Raw genomic sequence first — 25,170 nt, forward strand, 5'->3', positions numbered from 1 at the left:
TCAATCTCTTAGTACCCACGTGCCCAATTTTAGGCCAAATCCCCAATAAGTAATGTAGGTCAAAGAGAAGTTGTGACTTATTCATTAATAACCCGTTTCTGTAGCATCACATGATGCAGGTCCACCTGAACTTAAAAACTATGAAGTTCCCTCCATTCCTTCCTCTTTTCTGGAATCACTTAAAAGCTGTTCAGTGGGGCTGAGTAATCATGGGAGTCGGGGTGCAACTTAGCATGAGGTTTGGGCCTGAAAGGGGTGAGAGGGGTGTCCTTGGCTTGGGACGTTGAGTCCCAGAGGGGACAAAGAGAGTGTTTCTCTAGGGGGATGGTGGTGGCCCCAGTCAAGTTGTCAGAGCCTGAACTGGGTAAGAAGGGGATCCGTGTGGCTGGGGGTCTACATGGAGACAAGGGACAGGTTACATAAAGGAGGCTTGATACTATGAGGAAATATACTGAGATCAGTGGGAGTCAGATTTTTTACTGTTGGAGATGAGAATTATGAATATGGAAAGAGAACTGAACCCTATGGTTCTGGATTGCATTGGAAGTGTCTCTGTGAACTCAGGGTTTTCGATATACAGAGAGGTATATAAAAATAAATTTAATGTGTGTGTATGTCCTGGTTACCTGGCTATGTCCACTAAAAGGACACGCATGCTTGATGCCCCAAGAGCAAGCACATCAAGTACCTAGCTCTTAGTTTTGAAACACAATTCTCAACTAATAGGAAGCAAGGATTTGTGGGAAAAGACTGAATTTTTTTAAGGCTGAACAAGCTGAGCCTGGAACTTGATGTGCCAAGAAGTAAAGAAAAGCTCAAAGAATGATGGAGACAATGTCAAAAGGACATAGAAGCCACATTGAAGTGATTCTCACTCACCAAATCTGGGACAATTTGAACTTCACAGTAATGATAATAATGAAGTGACAATGGTATCTGCTGAATAAAGTAGAAATCCATAAATTAATACTTGCATACTTACAGACATCAACAGATGAATGGAAAAAATCAAAAGCTTTTCTTTACAGAAGAATGCCAACTTAATGAATGTAGAAGGAATAGTGAAATTTTTGAAATTATCTTTTGGCACCCATCATAGTAATAATTGGAGAAGGAAATGGCAACCCACTCCAGTATTCTTGCCTGGAAAATCCCAGGGACAGAGGAGCCTGGCAGGCTACAATCCATGAAGTCACAAAGAGTTGGATACGACTGAAGCAACTTAGCACATTGTAATAATTAATTCATCCAAAAACTTCAGTGGATGCTAAACTACTGAGTTAAGTTTTTATTAAAAATAGGATATTTAGCCTCTAAATACCTCTGCATAAGATACTTAGGTACAAAAGAGAAAGAGAAAACTTCACAAGCTAGAAGCCTGGCAGACACAGACTTAACCAAGTATACAAAGTGAATACAACCATGTGACAAGTGGAAATCACATACCACCCAATAGGAGACAATGAGATTTCCCTTCCATGATGGTCCTGCCGAAAATATTAATCACGAGGGAGTATCTGACAGGTCCAAGTTCAAGAACATTCCACAAAATAACTAGCCTGAAATCCTACAAAGTATCAAGGTCGTGAAGTTCAAGGGAAGCCTAAGGAACTCCTTTAGATTGAAGGAGAGCAAAGAGACAGGACAGCTAAATGCAGCATGTGATCCTGGATTAGATCTTTTCGTTGGAAGGACATATTTCTTGTAAGGGTACTTGGGACAATTGATGAAATATGAATGAAGTCTGTAGGCTAGATGGTAGAAAGGGATCAGTGTTAAATTTCCTGGTTTTATTAGTTGTATTGCCAATACGTAGGGGAACATCCTTGTTTGTAGCAATCATACATTAAAGTATTTGGAGGTGAAAAGGCACCAAGCAGCCCACTTACATTCTGTGGTTTACATACTTACATACTTATATGGTTGAGGAAAGAATATTATTTGTACTTCTCTTGACAGCTTTTCACTAAGGTCGAGATTATGTCAAAAAATGTAAACTATGGAGAAAATTTGGAGACAATACAGATGTCTAAAGATGTTTATGTACATGTTTAAAGATTATGTAATAAGTACAAATACATATTTACCAAATGTGTGTATTTGTTAGTTGAATGTTATGCATCTTGAAAACTGGAAAACTAGTGTTTTATATAATGAAATGATATATTGAAAAAAAAAGAAACTAGAGGAAAGAACTATTTTTAAAAGCTTGAGAATTTTCATACCTATACAAAAAATTAATATTTTCCTCAGCTCGAATTTATTTTTATACTTCAGAGAGGTGACCTTTATTTTATTTGAAAGGAAAAGCGTTTATAAATTCTTTCATTTTGTAAAGCAAAACCATGAATAAATGGGCTCTTTATTTAGACCTTGTGGTTCGAGCTGAAGCTGTGGTCTCCAGTGTTTCAGACTGAATATTTTCTCAAGTTGAACTAAGCAGTTTTACGTTACAGATAGAGTTATATGTCTTGGTCAAGGGTCTTTCAGTTGTAAGGATAGGAACCGCAAACTAGCTCCAGAAGTGAATAAGATTCACAAGGCAGTCTCCTGGGTAAGAAGAACAGGACGGAAGGGACTAGAATGGACAGAAGAACAGAAGGCAGGAACCAGGACAGCTTGCTGCCTCTTCCTCTCTCACTGGAGAAACCCGATCTTTCCTCTCTGCCCCACTTTTTACATTCTTAAATTTATTTTTTAAATTTTGGCTGCTCTGTGTCTTTGTTTTGGTGCATGGGCACTTCTCTAGTTGCAGCACACAGGCTTAGCTGCCCTGTGGCATGTGGGATCTTAGGTCTTAAGTGATAGCCCCCCTCTTAACACTGCGGTCATCCTAAGTCTTTGCATCCCTTCCTCTAGAGTGAACCAGTTTTGGTGTTTCAGGTTCGTTTACTGGAGGCCGCTTTTTGATCCATGTCTGAGTCAACCAGCCAGACTTGTTAGATGCAATGTTAGGGGTAAGCTGTCTGCTTAGTGGGCTCATATCAGTCACTTTAGCCTGATTCAAGTTTTATGTTTTTCCTTCCACCATATACCACATCTTTAATATCCACTCCCACACATATTCTCTGAATTTCTATCTACGTAAAGTTTAAAAAATCAAGTAGCTCTTTGTGCCACACCTGTAGGGTTCTTGTGGGACTAGAGTCTGATTATAGGTTTAGGAGCAAAGAGAGGTAATTGGGGTGGATGTATATTAGAGGAGACCATTAAGGTAGTTTCCTTGGGCAAAGGCAAGGTTAATCTCCTCACATGGGCTACCTCTACTGACAGAGAAGATTGATCAGAATTTAGGGGTTCAGAGCCCACCTTCAATAGGATCTTCTCACACACCTGCATTCCAGTTTTCGGGATCCCATTGCTTCCCAGTCAGTGCCTTGATTTTAATGGTAGACACCCTTTGAAGTTGGGGGAATTCAGTTTGCATCTTAATCCAGCCACTTGCAGGATGAGATTCTGGGTTTGGTTTTCATCAGTCTCAAATCTGGCTGCAGGAGAGAAGGGTCTCTTTTGGGGGCAGACGCGGAAGCTTTTGGGTCATTCATGCAGTACTTACTGGGAATTTGAATCCCTGAGCTCATCCTTTTCTTTCCTCATTTTGTCCAGCAAGATTAAAAGCAATAAGCCAGTCTCAATATACTTATTCATTTGACCAAAATGTTCAGAGATATCGTATACATGGTCACACTGATCTGTTCCTCTAGTGAGTGTTTAATTATACGTGTTCAATGATAGGTATTTTGTGTATCTCTATTGCCATATCATGCCATGGATTGTTGGTGCTCTCTTGACTCCTGGAAATGGAGCCGTTAATGTCTTTGAATCTAATCAGATTTAAGCGTCAATTCCAGAAACCCCAGGACCAGTTCAGAAAACTCATCTTTAAGATTCTGTGCCTCTGGCACCACTCTCAGCACTGATATCTGCATCTGTCAGAGTTCTCCAGAAACACAGCTCAGACAGGATGTGTACTGTGTGTATATAGAGAAACTTATTTTAAGAAAATGGCTCCTGTGACTGTGGAGGCCCGATGACTTCAAAATATGATGGGGGGCTGGTGGGCTGAAGACCCCAGGAAAAAATGCAGGTTGAGTCCAAAGGCTGTCAGCTGGCAGAAGTCCTCATCTGGGGGAGATCACTATCACGGTCTCTCACTGCACGAGGCTCATCCACATTAAGGACAATAGTCAGTCTTACCCAAAGTCTGCTGATATAAATGCTAATTCTCATCTGAAAACCACCTTCCTTGAAGTATCCATAAGGACATTTGACTAAATATCTGGGCACCAGGGCCCGCCAAATTGACACACAAAATTAATCATCACAGTGTCCTAACCTCACCAACAAAATGAGGGTATTAGATGGTATAGTAAATTTTATGGTCCCAGTTCTCATCCCTGCAGTGTTTTGCTCTTAACAACAAAACCCCAAGCTCTTCCCTTTGCTCCCTTGAGATGTCAAGGGTCTTGTCTTGTGGTTATAGCAAATCAAGTTCCCTGAAGTCATCTGGTCTTTTTGAACCACCTTGGAAACCACATATCTGATGTTTCTTCTCACTCTCAGACTTGAGTCCTAACCACAAATATAAATCCTGCACATTTCCCCCATCCTGGAAACAGGACATCAGCCATAGAGGACAGGGTGGCTGCCCAGCCATCAAACAGTGCAGGAAACCTTATTAGAAGGACTTAATAATTCCCGAGCAATGTAATCAAAGCAAAATGCTGAAGAATTGTTGACACAAACCTTAATGTTCCTATGGCTTTGACTTTTAAAGGCTTATTGCCCTCTCTTCTAATCTGTTTTCCATTCAGCCCGATCTCTTGTTGGCTTCTGTTCCTTTTAATATCTTCTCTGTATCCCAACTTTCTGCCTGGAATTTTCCATCTCCGGCCTCTTCTCCTTTGACATGCTTATATAACTGTTTACTTTGGTGACTTGTTCCCTTAGCTCCTCTCTGTACAAGTTGATTTTCCTAAACTTATTTACTTCCTGCAGGTCCTGAACTCATAATTTGGATTCTTGTTGCCTTTTAAAGTAATTATGTCAATCATTTTAAACTGAATTTTGCATTTTTATACCTTATTAGCTAATTTTCTTGTGGGAATTTATGTTAAGTAAAAATGCTGTTTGTCCTCAGGAAACTCACTTTTCTGTCCAGCTGAAGTTTACTAACCTGAAAATGATCATGTTAGATGTTTTAACCATTAAGCTGCCTTCTGTCTCTGAAGTTGGTTCTGTTGGAAAGACGATCTTGGGGTTAACAGTTATTGCAGAAACATTTAACAAACATGCGTCCTCTGTCACGCTTTCATAGGTGTGTGTATTGTGTTTGACTTGAGAATCATCTAATATTTTCAGACTCAGGGGTTTCTTATTCTACTTACTTGCATTTTTCCTTTTTCACTTATTTTGAGACTTTTTTGTTTTTCCTGCTTCACATTCCAGGCTAAATTTTTCTTGTTTCTATACAGTTTACAGAGACCAGGTGTAAAACATCCTTTCTGCAGGATCCCAAAAAACTCTTAATATATGACACTCCACTAGCATTGTGGGCTTCCCTCATAGCTCAGTTGGTAAAGAATCTACCTGCAATGCAGAAGACCCCGGTTTGATTCCTGGGTTGGGAAGATCTGCTGGAGAAGGGATAGACTACCCACTCCAGTATTCTTGGGCTTCCCTTGTAGCTCAGCTGGTAAAGAATCTGTCCGCAATGCAGGGGACCTGGGTTTGATCCCTGGGTTGGGAAGATCCCCTGGAAAAGCAAAGACTACCCACTACAGTATTCTGGCCTGAACACAGTCCATGGGGTCACAGCGAGTCAGACACTACTGAGTGATTTTCACTTTCACTTGCACCACTAGCATCGTAACTCATTATCCCGGATATACCATTGGAGTGAAGAAATAGCCAACTTAATTATGAAATATTCATAATAGTTATATTTTAATACCATCCTTTAAAATTATCTTTGTATGTTTCATAATGTATATATCAATATATCTGGAAACATATGGAAGGTAGTCTATGTCTGTATTAGGTATGCTTGCTCAGAAGTTTCTTGTTGTTTGGAACAGTGTGATCAAGGAGTTTGGAGGCCGGATGTTTGCTTTAAAAAATTCTAAATTTATATTAATATAGATAAAAGTAATATACTCTCATATTAATATAAAACCTAATGATCTTATGCTTTGTAAACTCATTATTATTGGCCATTACCCTTGTTAATCTTCTCCTTTATTTGTAAAATCATTCTTGTTCTTGTGTTAGAGTTCTGATTGTAGGCAGCAGAAACTTAACTCTGACCCACTTAGGCAATGATACTGAAAATAGCACTAAGTGACGTACAAAGTCAAGGGAGAGACTGGGCGATCTGGCCTCCTAGGAAAGGGCTGTGGCATCCCTGGACCTCCAGAACAGCATCACCTGGAGCAGCATCACTTGGGGTAATCCTTAGAGCCCCGACTTTGGGTGACTTGCTCTAGTCACCTCCCTGCCTGACTGTCTCCACTCAAGATTCACATTTTCAAGAGAAAATCTGAATGGTCTGTCTTGGGTCCCATAATACATCCTAATGAACTTCTCAGCATCTTTCTCCATATATTTCCTGTGGAATGTGGAGGGATGGCCCTTTCCTGTCATCCATATGTATAAATTCAAACACCAGGGCATGACTGCTTGCTGAAAGATGCCAATTTAAGTGACATCATCTTTTCTTTATCTCCAGAAAGAAGAAATAACTATCAAATGATTAGTCTGTCACTTTCTTGCCAGAAGCAGAACTTTAGATATTTTACTGAATCATGTTTATTTTCTATCCCTTTTACATTTTGCTTTAAATGACATTTGAATTCTTACAGAATCTTTATGAAGTTGAAACAGAAATGTTTACTGAGGGAAAAATAAAATTTTTGACTTTTCATAAATCATTAGAAACTGTTAGAATAAATTTTAATAGATTTATAATCATTTTAAATTAAATTTCATTAAAATCTATTTACTCTTCCTACTTATAGAAATAAATGACTGTACTCGGATACTGTCATAAAAGTCAAGCTTAGTTATTTATGCCTTTAATTCATAGAAAAAGACAAGATTAAATGTTTAGATTAACATTTAATTGTTTTGGAAGCTGAAATACTTGGGGAGAGATGTGCATTTTGGGGAAACGTGTGTTAAGTGTTTATTCCCTTTCTTCAGATCATCTTTTAGAAATATTCAAGGTAACCTGCTGGGGCGGCTTTAGTAGCCGCAGCCACTCGAGCGGCCGCAGCCACAGACACCTCTCTGGAGGGATCTAGTTGGGGAGGAAGCGAAGGTGTCGCTGGCCCTGCCCCCCCCCCCAAAAAAAGAAATAAATATTCAAGAGAATCTTCAATCTCAGATTAGTTCATCTTCTCTGAATTTCAAAAACAATTTCATGAGGATAGTTTTTCTGTCAAATAATAAAATGTTTAAAGGCAAAATTTGAAGGCTCAGATACAGATCCCATTTAGGCCAAGATCCCACTTACTACCTCAGTGGAGGAAGTCCTTGAGGGAGAGAATTAATGTAGAACCAAAACATACCACTTAGCCCTCAGCTCAAGTATATTTCCACCAGCGAAAGGCTTTTGACTGAATATGACCTTTGAATTTTCATGACCTTTAAATTTGATACCTCATCTTGGAGGTATCAGATATATCCAGTTTTAAACCTCAATTAGTGTCTTTGTTCTACTTGACTTATAAGGCAAACAGCCTGAGCCTAAAACAAATGTGACACCCAGGAGGTACTTTTCAAAGCAAGGATGTCAGGGAGTTAAAGTTCACAATTTGGAACTAACAGAAGCAGAAGAGAGAGACAGGTTGAGATGGCTGGATGGTGTCACTGGCTCAATGGACATGAGTTTCAGCAAACTCCAGGAAATAGTGAAGGACAGGAAGCCTGGCGTGCTGCAGTCCCTGGGGTCACAAAGTGTCGGACATGACTTAGCAACTGAAAAACGTGAAGTCCAGAGTGAGGTCAAGGGAAGAAGCATCGTGCAGCCAGAGGAGCAGAAGTATGAGCTGTGAGGAGGGAGACTGTACTCCGGATTTTCTTAAGAGCCAGTTATGATTGTATCTAACCAGGTAGAATTAACGGGATGAAAAGATTGAAACATTTCATTAAATCTCCTCATTGTAATCTTTCTGTGTATAGTCTCTCTAAAGGAAAATAACTGATCCTATTGATGTCGGTTTAAATATTAATAGATGTGATGGACTGGCCAAAAGTTCATTCAGGTTTTCTTATAACAGCTTATGAAAAAACCTGAGTGAACTTTTTGGCCAACCCCAATAATTTATTTGAAACTTCCCATCAGGTGTGATTTGTCCCAAGATAATAGATGGAAAATAATTTTATTTGCATTCACAAGTCACCTTCTATGTGTATGCCACCATATGAAACAATCCAGTTCACTAGAATTTAGTAGTGGGCTGCAGCTGATGCTAAGTCGCTTCAGTCGTGTCTGACTCTGTGTGACCCCGTGGACAGGCAGCCCACCAGGCTCCTCTGTCCACGGGATTCTCTAGGCAAGAATAATGGAGTAGGTTGCCATTTCCTTCTGCATTAGTAGTGAGAGGAAGGAGCAAAGGGAGCCTACCATTCAGATCACAACCATGTGCAAAAATATGGAATACAGACAAATAGTTTAAAATCTAGAAAGTCAAGGCTGTAGAGATTAGTATAATCTGGAGCAGATGAAGTCAGCATGGGGGAATTTAAGCTTGACATAGGGCTTTAAGTTTGAATAGGTTTGGATATGAGAAATAGAAAATAGGAGGACCATTGTATGTCTTGGCTATGCAGACATCCTGAGTTCGGGTGCCTTAAGTTGAAGTTCAAGTCCAGTGACAGCTGTAAGAGAATCATATTTGTTTGTAAGCAGATTTGTTGCAGTTGAAATCTCCTTAACCTGAGTAATGAATGCAAGAAAGTAAGTCTGGTCTCTTCCTTCCAGGTGTGTCTGCTCAACTCACCAGCACCTGGCACCGTCGGAACACATCTGTAGGAACGCCGTTTTGGATGGCTCCTGAGGTCGGATGGAGTTTTTTTGAGGGAGACACATGGGATGTTTGATTCTTTCTGAGTTTTGTTTTCATGTATGCTGTAGCTCCATATGTGTGTTACAATCTACTGGAAGAAAATGTCAATTGTGTTGTCTTTATGTGAGATATTTGCATGTGTGAGGAGTGACCTGGGAGATGATAAATGGGCTGTGAGCAAATATATGAATACATGAAAGACTGAATGAATAAGTCAGACGAGGTAGAGAGAAACTACAGTGGAATGGTGCAGGTTTGAATTGCAGGTCCCCTTACCTGCAAATTTTTGTCAATAAATATAGTACCTGTATTTTCATTTTACAGTTTTTCTTTTTTATTGAAGTATAGGTGATACACAATGTTGTGTTTCTGCTGTACAGCAAAGTGATTCAGTTATATATATGTATATATTCTTTTTCATTATAGGTTATTACAAGATATTGAGTATAATTCCCTGTTCTGTACAGTTAGAGAAGGCAATGGCACCCCACTCCAGTATTCTTGCCTGGTAAATCCCATGGATGGAGGGGCCTGGTGGGCTGCAGTCCATGGGGTCGCTAAGAGTCAGGCACGACTGAGGGGCTTCACTTTCACTTTTCACTTTCATGCATTGGAGAAGGAGATGGCAACCCACTCCAGTATTCTTGCCTGGAGAATCCCAGGGACACGGGAGCCTGGTGGGATCGCACAGAGTCGGACATGACTGAAGCGACTTAGCAGCAGCAGCAGTACAGTAGAATCTTGTGGTTTATTCCTTTTATACATAGTAGTTTGTATCTACTAATCCCCAGTCTCATTTTACAGATCTTTAAAATTTGTATTTAATCAGAGCTCACAATGTGTGGATTCAAAAGAACCAGGGTTTGAGTCCTGGTTCTAGCCAAACTTTCAGCTTCCTGCCCTTGGGTGAGTCATATATCAGTTTCTCTGTTGTGGAGGCAGAGATAGCAGTACGTGGATTTTCAACTGTCAGGAGATTGGAACCTTTAACCCATGTGTTGCTCAGGGGTGAGCTGTACTCACAACCTTATGTTTTCATTAAATACACTTTCTATTGGAATATAATTGCATTATAATGCTGTGCTTCTGCTGTACAATGAAGTGAATTCGCTTACAGCTAATATAGCTATATATATACAGCCAATACATATATATATATATACACATATATACACACACACACATATACCTCCCTCTTGAGCCTCCCTCCAACCCCTGCTTCCCCATCCCAACCCTCTAGGTCATCACAGAGTGCCCCGCTGAGCTCCCTGTACTATACGATAGGTTCTCATTAGTTATTTATGTTGTCCATAGTAGTGTACATGTCAATCCCAAGCTCCCAGTTCATCCCACCTTACATCTCCCCCGCTGTGTCCACATGTACCTTCTCTAAGTCTGCATCTCTATTCTTGCCCTGAAAATAGGTTCATCTGTACCACTTTTCTAGATTCCACATATATGCATTAATATATGACTTACTTCACTCTGTGTGACAGACCCTAGGTCTATCACATCTCTACAGATGACCCACCTTTGTTCTTTTAAATGGCTAATATTCCATTGTATGGGCTTCTCCGATATCTCAGTAGTAAAGAATCTGCCTACAGTGCAGGAGAGGCAGGAGACCTGGGTTCAGTCCCTGGGTCCAGAAGATCCCCTGGAGGAGGGCATGGCAACCCACTCAAGTATTCTTGCCTGGAGATTCCCATGGACACAGGTGCCTGGCAGCCATGGTCCATGGGGTCGCAAAGAGTTGGACATGACTGAGTGACTGAACACATAGTACATAGCATGCTGCTGCTAAGTCGCTTCAGTCATGTCCGACTCTGTGCGACCCCATAGACAGCAGCCCACCAGGCTCTGCCGTCCCTGGGATTCTCCAGGCAAGAACACTGGAGTGGGTTGCCATCTCCTTCTCCAATGCATGAAAGTGAAAAGTGAAAGTGAATTCGCTCAGTCGTGTCTGACTCTTAGTGACCCCATGGACTACAGCCCACCAGGCTCCTCTGTCCATGGGATTTTTCAGGCAAGAGTACTGGAGTGGGTTGCCATTGTCTTCTCCGAGTACATAGCATATTCCATATTAAAAAGCAGAGACATTACTTTGCCAACAAAGGTCTGTCTAGTCAAGGCTGTGGTTTTTCCAGTGCTCGTGTATGGATGTGAGAGTTGGACTGTGAAGAAAGTTGAGCACCGAAGAATTGATGCTTTTGAACTGTGGTGTTGGAGAAGACTCTTGAGAGTCCCTTGGACTGCAAGGAGATCCAACCAGTCCCTCCTAAAGGAGATCAGTCCTGGGTGTTCATTGGAGGGACTGATGTTGAAGCTGAAACTCCGATGCTTTGGCCACCTCATGCGAAGAGTTGACTCATTGGAAAAGACCCTGATGCTGGGAGGGATTGGGGGCAGGAGGAGAAGGGGATGACAGAGGATGAGATGGCTGGATGGCATTACCTACTCGATGGACACGAGTTTGAGTGAACTCCGGGAGTTGGTGATGGACAGGGAGGCCTAGTGTGCTGTGATTCATTGGCTCTCAAAGAGTTGGACACGGCTGAGCGACTGAACTGAACTGAACTGACCTCATCTTTATTCATTCTTCTGTCAGTGGACATCTAGGTTGCACAGATCTCTGTTAATGATATTTAGATTTTGTTTTTAAGTTGGATAGAAATATAAAAGTGCCTTTTTTGTTGTTCAGTTGCTCAGTCTTGTCTGACTCTTTGTGACCCCATGGACTACAACATGCCAGGCTCATCTGCTCTTTACCATCTCCCAGAGTCTGCTTAAACTCATGTCCATTGAGTAGTGATATCATCCAACCATCTCATCCTCTGTCATCCCATTCTCCTTCTGCCTTCAGTCTTTCCCAGCATCAGGGTCTTTTCCAGTGATGTGGCTCTTCACATTAGGTGGCCAAAGTATTGGAGTTTCAACTTCAGCTTCAGCTTCAGTCCTTTCATGAATATTCAGGGTTGATTTCCTTTAGGATTGACTGGTTTGATTTCCTTGCTGTCCAAGGGACTCTCAAGAGTCTTCTCTAGCACCACAGTTCAAAAGCATCAATTCTTTGGTGCTTAGCCTTTTTTATTGTCCATTTCTCACACTCATACATGACTACTGGAAAAACCATAGCCTTGAGTATATGGACCTTTGTTGGCAAAATAATCATCTCTGCTTTTTAGTACACTGTCTAGGTCTGTCATTGTTTTTCTTCCAAGAAGCAGGCGTCTTTTAATTTCATGGTTGTAGTCACCATCTGCAGTGATTTTGGAGCCCAAGAAAATAAAGTCTCTTACTGTTTTCGATTGTTTCCCCATCTATTTGCTGTGAAGTGGTGGGACCAGATGCTGTGATCTTCGTATTTTGAATGTTGAGTTTTCAGCCAGCTTTTTCACTCTCCTCTTTCACTTTCATCAAGAGGCTCTTTAAATTCCTCTTTTCTTTCTGCCATAAGGGTCATGTCATCTGCATATCTGAGGTTATTGATATTTCTCCCCGCAATCTTGATTCCAGCTTGTACTTCATTCAGCACAGCATTTCAAATGATGTAGTCTGCATATAAGTTAAATAAGCAGGATGACAATATACAGCCTTGACTTTATTTAAAATCGGATGTAGGCTTTTAACCTATATTTATAGTAGGTTCTATGTTGAGTGTCTCTGCTTAGGGCCACATCACATCCTGGAAGATTCTTTTGAGCATCACCTGTGGGAAGATGTAGAAAAACTGCTAAAATAGTTGAGGAGAAGTTTTCTAGAGTTACATCTTTTCTCCACAGTCACTTTAATGTTAATGCTTTTAATCCTTTTAGTTATATTTATCAGTAAAAAATATTTATGTTTGAAAACTTTGCCATCTTTGGGAAAAGCTCTGCTATTTGCCTACATCTTTCTAGGGAGTGACAGGAAGAGAACTAATTTAAATACTACATTAATATTGCAAAATCATAGAATTAAATTTGCTGGAAGATTAAGTCCTGGTGTGCTGTTCCTATTTTGATACTAATTCAATTACTACTTGCAAAAAAAGGTAAAATATAAATGTAATGTAAAATATGGAGAAAGGATAAATTATCTTAAGAAACTTTTTAAATAAAATATGTGTAGACTGTATAGTCATATAAGCAAAAACAAAATTGAATAAAAGAATTTCAAATGTGGGTTTTTTCAATTCTGATATATTACTAGTGTTTTAAAAGCTTGTGAAAAGTTTAAAGATGAGAAGTTAATAACATCTACCTGTAATACCAAGCTGTACATCTTATCTGCATATATGAATAATTACTATAATAAATACTATAATATAACTATATGATTTCTATTAAATAATTAATAGTCTAGTTTTATATTTTAATATACTAATTTATAGTAACAAAGCTATTATTATATTTTAAGTTTGTCATTTAGTAAAAACAATTTTGATTAGTGGATCTTAGAAGCACTCTATGAGTAAAGTTAATATTTTTATCTAAAATATAACTATTAGAATAATACATGAGTTAATAATTAAAATTAATACTCCTTCAGTTCAGTTCAGTTCAGTTCAGTCGCTCAGTCGTGTCCGACTCTTTGCCACCCCATGAATCACAGCACGCCAGGCCTCCCTGTCCATCACCATCTCCCAGAGTTCACTCAGACTCACGTCCATCGAGTCAGCGATGCCATCCAGCCATCTCATCCTCCGTCGTCCCCTTCTCTTCCTGCCCCTAATCCCTCCCAGCATCAGGGTCTTTTCCAATGAGTCAGCCCTTTGCATGAGTTGGCCAAAGTACTGGAGCTTCAGCTTTAGCATCATTGCTTCCAAAGAACACCCAGGGTTGATCTCCTTCAGAATGGACTGGTTGGATCTCCTTGCAGTCCAAGGGACTCTCAAGAGTCTTTTCCAACACCACAGTTCAAAAGCATCAATTCTTCGGCGCTCAACCTTCTTCACAGTCCAACTCTCACATCCATACATGACCACAGGAAAAACCATAGCCTTGACTAGACGGGCCTTAGTCGGCAAAGTAATGTCTCTGCTTTTGAATATACTATCTAGGTTGCTCATAACTTTCCTTCCAAGGAGTAAGCGTCTTTTAATTTCATGGCTGCAGTCACCATCTGCAGTGATTTTGGAGCCCCCCAAAATAAAGTCTGACATTGTTTCTACTGTTTCCCCATCTATTTCCCATGAAGTGATGAGACCAGATGCCATGATCTCTGTTTTCTGAATGTTGAGCTTTAAGCCAACTTTTTCACTCTCCTCTTTCACTTTCATCAAGAGGCTTTTTAGCTCCTCTTCACTTTCTGCCATAAGGGTGGTGTCATCTGCATATCTGAGGTTATTGATATTTCTCCTGGCAATCTTGATTCCAGCTTGTGTTTCTTCCAGTCCGGCGTTTCTCATGATGTACTCTGCATAGAAGGTAAATAAGCAGGGTGACAATATACAGCCTTGACGTATTCCTTTTCCTATTTGGAACCAGTCTGTCGTTCCATGTCCAATTCTAACTGTTGCTTCCTGACCTGCATACAGGTTTCTTAAGAGGTAGGTTAGGTGGTCTGGTATTCCCATCTCTTTCAGAATTTTCCACAGTTGATTGTGATCCACACAGTCAAAGGCTTTGGCATAGTCAATAAAGCAGAAATAGATGTTTTTCTGGAACTCTCTTGCTTTTTCCATGATCCATCGGATGTTGGCAATTGGATCTCTGGTTCCTCTGCCTTTTCTAAAACCAGCTTGAACATCAGGGAGTTTATGGTTCATGTATTGCTGAAGCCTGGCTTGGAGAATTTTGAGCATTACTTTACTAGCATGTGAGATGAGTGCAATTGTGCAGTAGTTTGAGTATTCTTTGGCATTGCCTTTCTTTGGAATTGGAAAGAAAACTGACCTTTTCCAGTCCTGTGGCCACTGCTGAGTTTTCCAAATTTGTTGGCATATTGAGTGCAGCGCTTTCACAGCATCATCTTTTAGGATTTGAAACAGCTCATCTGGAATTCCATCACCTCCACTAGCTTTGTTCGTAGTGATGCTTTCTAAGGCCCACTTGACTGCACATTCCAAGATGTCTGGCTCAAGATTAGTGATCACATCATCATGATTATCTGGGTGGTGAAGATCTTTTTTGTACAGTTCTTCCGTGTATTCTTGCCACTTCTTCTTAATATCTTCTGCTTCTGTTAGGTCCAGACCATTTCTGTCCTTTATTGAGCCCATCTTTGCATGAAATGTTCCCTTGGTATCTCTAATTTTCTTGAAGAGATCTCTAGTCTTTCCCATTCTGTTCTTTTCCTCTGTTTCTTTGCATTGATCACTGAAGAAGGCTTTCTTATCTCTTCTTGCTATTCTTTGGGACTCTGCATTCAGATGCTTATATCTTTCCTTTTCTCCTTGGCTTTTCACTTCTCTTCTTTTCACAGCTATTTGTAAGGCCTCCACAGACAGCCATTTCGCTTTTTTGCATTTCTTTTCCATGGGGATGGTCTTGATCCCTGTCTCCTGTACAATGTCACGAACCTCTTTCCATAGATCAGCAGGCACTCTATCTATCAGATCTAGGCCCTTAAATCTATTTATCACTTCCACTGTATAATCATAAGGGATTTGATTTAGGTCATACCTGAATGGTCTAGCGGTTTTCTCTACTTTCTTCAATTTGAGTCTGAATTTGGTAATAAGGAGTTCATGATCTGAGCCACAGTCAGCACCTGGTCTCGTTTTTGTTGACTATATAGAGCTTCTCCATCTTTGGCTGCAAAGAATATAATCAATCTGATTTCGGCGTTGACCATCTGGTGATGTCCATGTGTAGAGTCTTCTCTTGTGTTGTTGGAAGAGAATGTTTGCTATGACCAGTGCATTTTCTTGGCAAAACTCTATTAGTCTTTGCCCTGCTTCATCCTGCATTCCAAGGCCAAATTTGCCTGTTACTCCAGGTGTTTTCTTGACTTCCTACTTTTGCATTCCAGTCCCCTATAATGAAAAGGACATCTTTTTAGGGTGTTAGTTCTAAAAGGTCTTGTAGGTCTTCATAAAACCATTTAGCTTCAGTTTCTTCAGCATTACTGGTTGGGGCATAGACTTGGATAACTGTGATATTGAATGGTTTGCCTTGGAGATGAACAGAGATCATTCTGTCATTTTTGAGATTGCATCCAAGTACTGCATTTCGGACTCTTTTGTTGACCATGATGGCTACTCCATTTCTTCTGAGGGATTCCTGCCCACAGTAGTAGATATAATGGTCATCTGAGTTAAATTCACCCATTCCAGTCCGTTTTAGTTCGCTGATTCCTAGAATGTCGACGTTCAGACAGTCGTTTTACTGATAAGTCATTAATAAGCCTACTGTAGCACAAACATGGTTTGAAAATGCTTTCCTGCTCAGCCAACCAATAATATATAAAAGAGAAAGGTTCATTGTAGTCTTTTCAAATTATCCTATAAATATATGTTTAACATTTTGTGCATATTATATTCATTTCTCTGTAATAAGCATTCGCCAACTTTTGAATGATTGGCAATACTTCAGTAAATTTCCACTTACCTAGAATTATTGAAGAATGTGTTTTGAATAATCAACTATCTAGTTAATGAAGACATCACATAAATACCAGCTCTATGTTATTAGGTCTAATTTCTAAGAATTAGAAAACAGAAAGGTAAACAAGGTTGTTTTAATCAATTATTAATTGAAAAGTGGCATTCTTGATTTGACATCCTTTTCAATTAAATTCTAGACCAAAGGTAGCATTTGTTGATTATGTAAAGCCATCCTTCCCAGAGTATGTGTGTTTCATGGTGAAGGGGAGACAGTGGCTGTGATAGGTGACCATGTAACTTATTGTACAAGCCAGGACAATTTGGAGAGTGAACCGGGAAGGTATTTATAATGAGTCTAGGAAAGTGAGCATAAACTAAGAGTGTCATGGGTACATTGGAACATAAATTCACCCACTGTGCCAACGTAAGGATGTTTTAATGTGTTAAATTTGATGTTAAGTGGAGTCAGAAAGGTGAAACGCTATTCCAGACAGGATCTTAGATTTCTTTCACTTTGCATCTCATTTCATATTACTGTAGTTAAATGATAAGAAGTCTAACCTGCTATCATCCCCAGATTATGTTTTATTTATCTTATGAGTTGGCATTCACAACATGTAAAAATTTTTTTCTTGTTGTTCAATGACATCCTGTGACTAGTGGAATTAAAAAAAACCTGATTGTAGCTTAACAGAGACATCACTTTGCCGACAAAGGTCAGTATAGTCAAAGCTATGGCTTTTCCAGTAGTCATGTATGGATGTGAGAACTGGACCATAAAGAAGGCTGAGTGCCGAAGAATCGATGCTTTTGAACTGTGGTGCTGGAGAAGACTCTTGAGAGTCCCTTGGACAGTAAGGAGATCAAACCAGTCAATCTTAAAGGAAATCAACCCTGACTATTCATTGGAAGGACTGAAGCTGAAGCTGAAACTCCAATACTTTGGCCACCTGATGTGAAGAGCCACTTCATTGGAAAAGAATGCTGGGAGAGATTGAAGGCAGGAGGAGAAGGGAGAGACAGAGGATGAGATGGTTAGACAGCACCACCAGCTCAATGAACATGAGTTTAAGCAAACTCCGGGAGATAGTATAAGGACAGGAACCCTGGTGTGCTGTAGTCCATGGGGTCACAAAGAGTCAGACACAACTGAGCGACTAAACAACAACGGGATTTACTATCTAGTGTGCTCCCAGATAACTGCTAACCTCATATCAATGTTTATTTTTATCCAGTTATTTTTCTCTTGTTGATGGCATAAGCCTTTTTTAATTTCTCCACACTTGTCCCATTTCTGCCTTCAAGTTGTCAAAAAAGATGGAGGCCATATACATAGGCTTCCTACAAGCTTATTTTTCTTTGTATCTTTCAATTTTGTTAAAGATGTGTTCTTTATCTTTGCCAAGATGAATGACTCCATTTACTAATCAAATGTTTATCAGATGACTATCATTGCACAAGTTTAAGCTATATGTTTGATCCCATCCCTTCCCATTAGGGACACTTTTTCATTCCCCTCTGTTTTGCATTTTCAAAAATACTTTTTTTTTTCATAGACTTCTTCCCTTATTGTTTTCAATCCTGCTAAGATATTCTACATTCTTAGAATAAAACTACCACTACTAATTATAATTTGAGGTTTTACTTCCCCGTGTTACTGCCTTGGCCGGGTGCTCTCAAAGCTCATTAGTTTGAACACTTACACATCATTCTAAGCATTTTCCTATGTGCTTATTGAAGTTGTAAGCTTCCTTTTTCTTTCACTTTCTGCTAGGTGATTGCGTGTGAACAGCAACTGGATACAACTTACGATGCCAGATGTGACACGTGGTCCCTGGGGATCACGGCCATTGAGCTGGGGGATGGAGACCCTCCACTAGCTGACCTGCATCCCATGAGAGCACTCTTCAAAATACCCAGGTCAGAGGGCTCTCACGTGGGTCCAGTACCTGCCAATTTTCTCTGTTCCTCCAGCCACCAAATCCTTGTCAAGCTCTTCATGGAAATATCCAGATTTATTTCCACAGGTTGGGAGCAGAGTGGCCTGGAATATCATTCTGCTTCTTTCAAGACACTCTTTTTGTACCATAGTTTTATTTCCCCTGGTCTAAGAACAAGAGGTTTCTTTTGGTATTGTGTGTGTGTGTGTGGTTTTTTTTTTTTTTTTCTTTAGCAAGGATTTGAGCTTGGCAAACAGTACTTCCTGTCACTCTTGATTCACTCCCAGATTTGTCAGTGAGGCTCCCTGGTCCACAGTCTGTGTAACAGTAATGTGCTCCGTTCCACCCTTATCAATCTAATAATTTTTTATTACTTGCTAAGACTTCCCTTTGTTTAGAGCTTTAAAATGATAGTATTAAGAAAGTTAGATGTAGAATTTTTGATCAAATGATAATGATTTTAAATATGTTAGTGTTTTGAATATGTTAATATAAAACATTAAGCTTAGAAAAATAATCTCTTTGGAGCCAGGAAGGCACTTTCCTGCGTAGACACCTCCCCATTTATGTGTGTTGTCAGATTTTCCCTCTTGCTTATCACTAATTAAACACTGTAAATGTTTTGGTTAGTTCCTAGATATTTCAGAAAACTGACATGAAAAGACTGCCTATTTTTATTATACATGTATTGTCTTTTAAAGACTTTCTTTTCAAAATATTATTTATTATTTATTTTTGGTTGCATTGGATCTTCATTGCTGTGCATGGACTTTCTCTAATTGCAGAAAACAGGGGCTAGTCTCTAGTTGTGGTGCTCAGGTTTCTCATTGTGGTGGCTTCTCTTATTGAGGAACATGGACTCAAGGGCACGTGGGTGTCAGTAGTTGCAGCTCCAGGACTCAGTAGCTGGGGCGCATGCATTAGTTGCTCTGCAGCATGTGGAATCTTCCTGGACCAGGGATGAAACTCATGTCCCTTGCATTGGCAGGTGGATTCTTATCCACTATATGACCAGGAAAATCCTAAAGACTTTCTTATGGATTTTGCCTGCTATCTTAATTTTAATGAAATGCACAGAGAGGGCCTATGGGAACATGGGTCCAGGGTGGAGAGATGAGGTATGCTAAAATTTGTTCCCACACTCTCCATTAAATAAATTGTGGGATCCTAATGCCTGTAGAACATTGAATCATATGTAAAAGCCCTGGTTGGGGGTGGTTCCAGTCCGAAAGAAATAATGCCAATATGACCTATTCATTTCCAAATAGATCTATTTGGAATATTTGGCATGGAATTAAATTAGTGTAAAGCACTCAAATTTGTTTTTAACTTTACCTTGTAATTTTCTCTCCTGCCTGTATTTACTGAGTTATAATGCCTTAAATATATATCATCCTTTCCATAACAATCTCAATGTATCTCTCAGGTCTTACTGTTTGTAAACTATATTGCTTATTAATAAGTGGGGCTTCCCAGGTAGCACTAGTAGTAAAGAGCCTGCCTACCAATGCAGGATATAAGGGATGCAGGTTCAATATCTGAGTCAGAAGATCTCTGTATGAGGGCATGGCAACCCACTCCGGTATTCTTGCCTGGAGAATCCCATAGACAGAGGAGCCTGGCAGGCTACAGTCCATAGGGTTGCACAGAGTCAGACATGACTGAAGCAACTTAGCACACACAGTAAGTGGGGAAATGAGATTACAGAAAAAGAGCAGAAAACCTGCTCTGTATCAGGTCTAAGGCATTTCATTAAATTGGAGGAAAACCAACAGAATCTGTATATCCTAATTCCTGTTGTCATTCTGTATGTGAGATGAAGCACTATTTTTCCTGAGCTATTTAAATTATGGTTTAAATGAACATAGCCTAGGGTTTTTACTGTTAATGATGATGCCACATGAAAGAGGGATGCTATATGGTACCTGTGAGCAAGGTACCTCTGGAAACTGTACCCTCTCAGTTGTTTCTTATTCCTTGTACCGCCAGTATATCTTTAAAATAGAGTTCTAAGAATACTGACTGAAGAAATAATTAGGAAAAAAGGGGATCTGTAAAGTTACCTGGTTCTGAATGTTCTAAAATCATCAAAATCTTGCTCTACTTGAAGCAAACCAGTAAATCTCTTAAAAGAGAATTTTTCAGGAGAACAAGAAGCCAAGCAAAATTATTGGAGAAAAGAATTACTTCTTTTAATGTGCAAACCAGCAATCTTCAAATAGTCCTAAGGATTGTAAAATGAGCTTTCAGTGTGACCTAGTGGATGAGTAGCTGCACTTTTCTTTAATGAGCCTGTATAGACTGTACATTAATTTCATTTTAAGCTATTTAAGGACTAATGCAGAGCTGAAGACAAAGTATTTCCATTCCACTAATGAAAACAAAGAGCTGTTGGAATTAACATAAAGTGGTACTTCAGGACATCCAACTATCATGGTTATCGTGGTTGATCAGTGTTGCTTGATTACAGTCAGAGATCAGCCTCATTTGCAGATGATGTTCCTTTGTGTTCATGAATATCACAAAAAAAGAAAAGATTTGTTCAGCTTAAAATGAAAGGAATTAATAACAGAATCTTGCAGTGGCATCCAGAGCTTTATTGCCAGTCATATTTTCCAGTTCCTTACTTTTGTAATCTTGTTTCTGGCCATCTACCCAAGTAACAATAGAACAAGTCATAAAGGCACTCTTCTATAAAGGCCTCTCTGCTAAGGTTTTTGCATATTCTGACTAATCCTCCTTTTGGGTCACCTTTGTGTCTCCTGAATGTCCATCAGAGATTTTTGTAGGACTCAAAAAATCTTTTCCCCAGGAGCCACTGTTTCTAATCAGCTAAGTATTTATGTTTTCCTCTAGGGCTCTCAGTTCAAAGCAAGAAGTTTCTTTCAAAGAAAAAAAGAAAGATCAGCTGGGAAAAAAATGGGTATTTTATGTGCCTTCAGAGAAGCAAGAGACCTGTCATTCCATATAAAGAATGATTAATAACTAATTATCTGTCTTTGAATTGGAAAATGATGATAATACTTGATTATACCTGGCAGGATTTGAATGCAGTGATACGTTAGTCTGTCCAGTCCTGCCTATTAATTTTGTCCCTGCCTGGCCAATGTGTACTATCCAACCTTGTATCTTATTTTTCTAGGAATCCACCCCCAAAACTGAGGCAACCTGAGATATGGTCAGCAGAATTCAATGACTTCATCAGCAAGTGAGTAACAATAGAATCTTTTCTTTTTATTATGTTTTTTTTTTTTTTTTTTAAATTTTGATGTGGGCCATCCCAGGTGGCACTAGTAGTAAAGAACCCACCTGCCAATGCAGGAGACTTAAGAGACCCAGGTTTGATCCCAGAGTCAGGAAGATTCCCTGGAGGAGGGTATGGCAACCCACTCCAGTATTCTTGCCTGGAAATCCTGTGGACAGAGAAACCTAGCAAGCTACAATGCATAGAGTCGCACAGAGTCAGACACAACTGAAGTGATTTAGCAGGCACACATTTTTAATGTCCTTATTGAACTTATTACAATATTGCTTCTGTTCTGTGTTTTGGTTTCTTTTTGGCCAGGAAGCATGTGGGGTTCTTAGCTTCTCGACCAGGGATCGAACCCACACCCCCTGCATTTGAAGACAAAGTTTAACCATTGGACCACCAGGAGAGTCCTTAGAGTCTTTTAGAGGAGTCAAAGAAATTCCATCCTGCTATATGACTTTGAGATGGGCCTTTTATAATCATTCCTCCAAGCTTCTGACTCTCCTCTTTATCTATTAAATAACCCTGGAGGTTCCCATGATCTTCGTCGAAACAAGCATTTGTAGTGTCTTCTGAATGTTCAGTGAACTTATTATTGTTTTGATAATGATCTCAGGGTCACATTCATTCTATTGACTGTGCTTCTGCAGACGTTGCATCACCCTTGAATGGTTTCTTCTGTCCACTTGCCTTTTGCAGTCTTGCCCTTAGCATCTCCCACCTTCTTACCAATCATATAGTCAGTCAGTTATTTAGCCCTTCAGTTATCTGCATCACTAATTCTCATCACAGCCTGGGAATTTTCATTGCACTTGATAAGTCAGATAATCATACAGATAAAATCTTAGATATTTGAAATTCATTTTTAATTTGATAGATATTTAGTATAAATGCAGTGCCTCCAGACAACCAAGCAGAAGCTATGCATCAGCTATTTCTGAATCTGTCCATGAAACTTTTTTCATGGTCTTTCTCATGACTTTGCCTTGAAAATATAAGGGAAGGAATGACTGAAGGTTTTAAATGGGAGAGAAGGGGTCATTAAGCATGAATGTGTCAAACTTCACTCAGAAAATGTAAAATGGGCAAAACAGTAGAGGGACTAATCATCTTTGTCTATATTGAAATCGATGGTTTTCATACCAAGAATATCTGCTTGTTTCTATAAAGGTAAGAGGCTGATTTAAGGGTTATACAAACACAAGAAATATTGGCAATGTTTTTTTCTTTTAGTTTTCACTTAACTAATCATTGCTACATATGTACTACACACTGCATAATATTTAATGAACTGCAGCTGAATTCCATAGACCTCATAGGAGAATCGTTGGTAACTTTGAAGTGTTCCCCACGACTTGTAGTCATGACTCATGTGGGCAGATCCTTCCATGTGGATCCGTTAACGCAGCTCGATGACTTTGACATATTCCATACAATTTCACCTCTGAGAAGCATTTCCTTGTTTCCTTCAGGTAGTTAGGTCTCTGCCCAGGAAGCTCTCCCTGTCCTTGGTTCCTCTTCCTCTAATACCATTTCTTCTTTATTTCACTCCCTGTTTAGAGATCTTGCTCCCTAAATAGACAGTAAACAACTCCAGGGTACCAAATATGCCTTGTTTTTCATTCTAAGTTCAGTGGCTGGCACACAGCAGTTTAACTGTTAAGGTTTTATGTGAATAATATAATATCCAATGTGACTAATCTCAGTAGGTAGATACAAGTGTTGCAGGTGGTAGAAATTGACACATTGTGCTAAACTAAATGAAAACTAAAAGCGCATCTTATTTTGAGACGTTGTCATCCTTATTCCTTAGCATCTTTTAGCATCCCTGGGTAGTATCTCTTTGTGTTTGTAAGCTAAGTTGCTAGTGTCTGACTGTTTGCAACCCTGTGGGCTGTAGCCCATTAGGCTTCTCTGTCCATGGCGATTCTCCAGCAAGAGTACTGAAGTGGGTTGCCATGCCCTCCTCCAAGGGATCTTCCCGACCCAGGGATCGAACCCTTGTCTCAGGCATCTCCTGTATTAACAGGTGGGTTCTTTACCACTAGCACCATCTTGGAAGCCAGTATCTGTTTAGTTAATTCCAGTAGAATAAATTGCCAAATTCTCATACCAGAAAGATTAACAATACAGATAAGAAGTGGCATGGCTCAGGTCAGGCTTGGGTTCCTTTTTGTTTTTTTTCTATCCTCAAATGACAGCCCCACCCTGACCAGTTTCCTCATAACCGTAGATCCTCAAAATCTCAGGACTGAAAGAGTATGCAGAGCATGCATTCTTCTTGAACATGGTGCACTGAGAAGCCAACCAGTAATCCCCTGATAATAATAATCTTACTTCCCAATGCTGCCCATTCCATCTTCTGTCAAAAAGTTCGCCCTTATATGGACCAGAAATCTATTTCTCTTTTAATTCTACCCATCGATCCTAGGTTTTTTGTTTCCTTGCCCTGAAAACTAGTCTAACTCCTCTTTCCAATATCTGAAGGCAGCTGATTAAACATCCGATGTTTGTTCCAGGGTTCCTCCTGTGATGCTGTTTCAGGTGCTCTCACCTGGTTGATCCTATCAAGAGGTGTGATACACATTAGTACGTGTACTGTAGGACCTCAAAACCCGTCCACTGACATGGGATTTAAACATCCTCAGTGCATAAGCCAGAGAAGGCAGTGGCAAACCCAATCATGTACTCTTGCCTGGAAAATCCCATGGATGGAGGAGCCTGGTAGGCTGCAGTCCGTGGGGTTGCGAAGAGTCAGACACGACTGAGCGACTGCACTTTCACTTTTCACTTTCATGCATTGGGAAAAGAAATGGCAACCCACTCCAGGGTTCTTGCCTGGAGAATCCCAGGGACGGCGGGGCCTGGTGGGCTGCCATCTATGGGGTCGCACAGAGTCGGACACCACTGAAGCGACTTAGCAGCAGCAGCAGTGCATAAGCCCTTGCACATGGATTAGTAGTTTTACCACGTAGAAAGAAACAGATCAATTGAAAAACCTTTAAAAGCGTTAGTGAAGGGAGACTGAAAAGTTTGTTGTAATTTTAGATAAGCATTAAAACTGTAATGACTTCATTGTTGTTTATCTTTCGCTAAAAGAGACTTGGCAATGGAGACGGAGTTCAATTAGCACTCTGCAGTAATGCTTGCTAGGAGACAAGGAAAGTAGAATTTAGTTGAAAGTTGGTTTCACGACAGCATAATCGCCCACAGATGTGTGCACTTTCACAGACATTAATTCCTCAGATTTCAGCTTTAACATTTTTTTGAGATATGTTTCTTGGGCTGAGAATCAATGAAGAACATCATTCCTTTGTGTTAGAGTAGTTTTTAGGACTGTGAATAATAAATTCAAAACTCTAACTTATCTAATAATTGCATGTT

The 25,170-nt window shown here is 39.9% G+C and overlaps 1 protein-coding gene across 1 annotated transcript in view; it reads left to right on the forward strand.

Annotated features, from left to right (window-relative positions):
• MYO3A (myosin IIIA) overlaps positions 1 to 25,170 on the forward strand; it is a 170,732-nt gene that overhangs the window by 40,967 nt on the left and 104,595 nt on the right. Inside the window, exons 7-9 of the mRNA XM_069548854.1 lie at positions 8,984 to 9,060; positions 18,371 to 18,516; positions 21,679 to 21,744. Of these exons, the coding sequence (XP_069404955.1) occupies positions 8,984 to 9,060; positions 18,371 to 18,516; positions 21,679 to 21,744 (289 nt within the window). The remainder of the gene's footprint in view (positions 1 to 8,983; positions 9,061 to 18,370; positions 18,517 to 21,678; positions 21,745 to 25,170) is intronic.

The sequence above is a fragment of the Ovis canadensis genome, chromosome 13 (assembly GCF_042477335.2).
Source record: "Ovis canadensis isolate MfBH-ARS-UI-01 breed Bighorn chromosome 13, ARS-UI_OviCan_v2, whole genome shotgun sequence".
Lineage (NCBI taxonomy): Eukaryota > Metazoa > Chordata > Mammalia > Artiodactyla > Bovidae > Ovis > Ovis canadensis.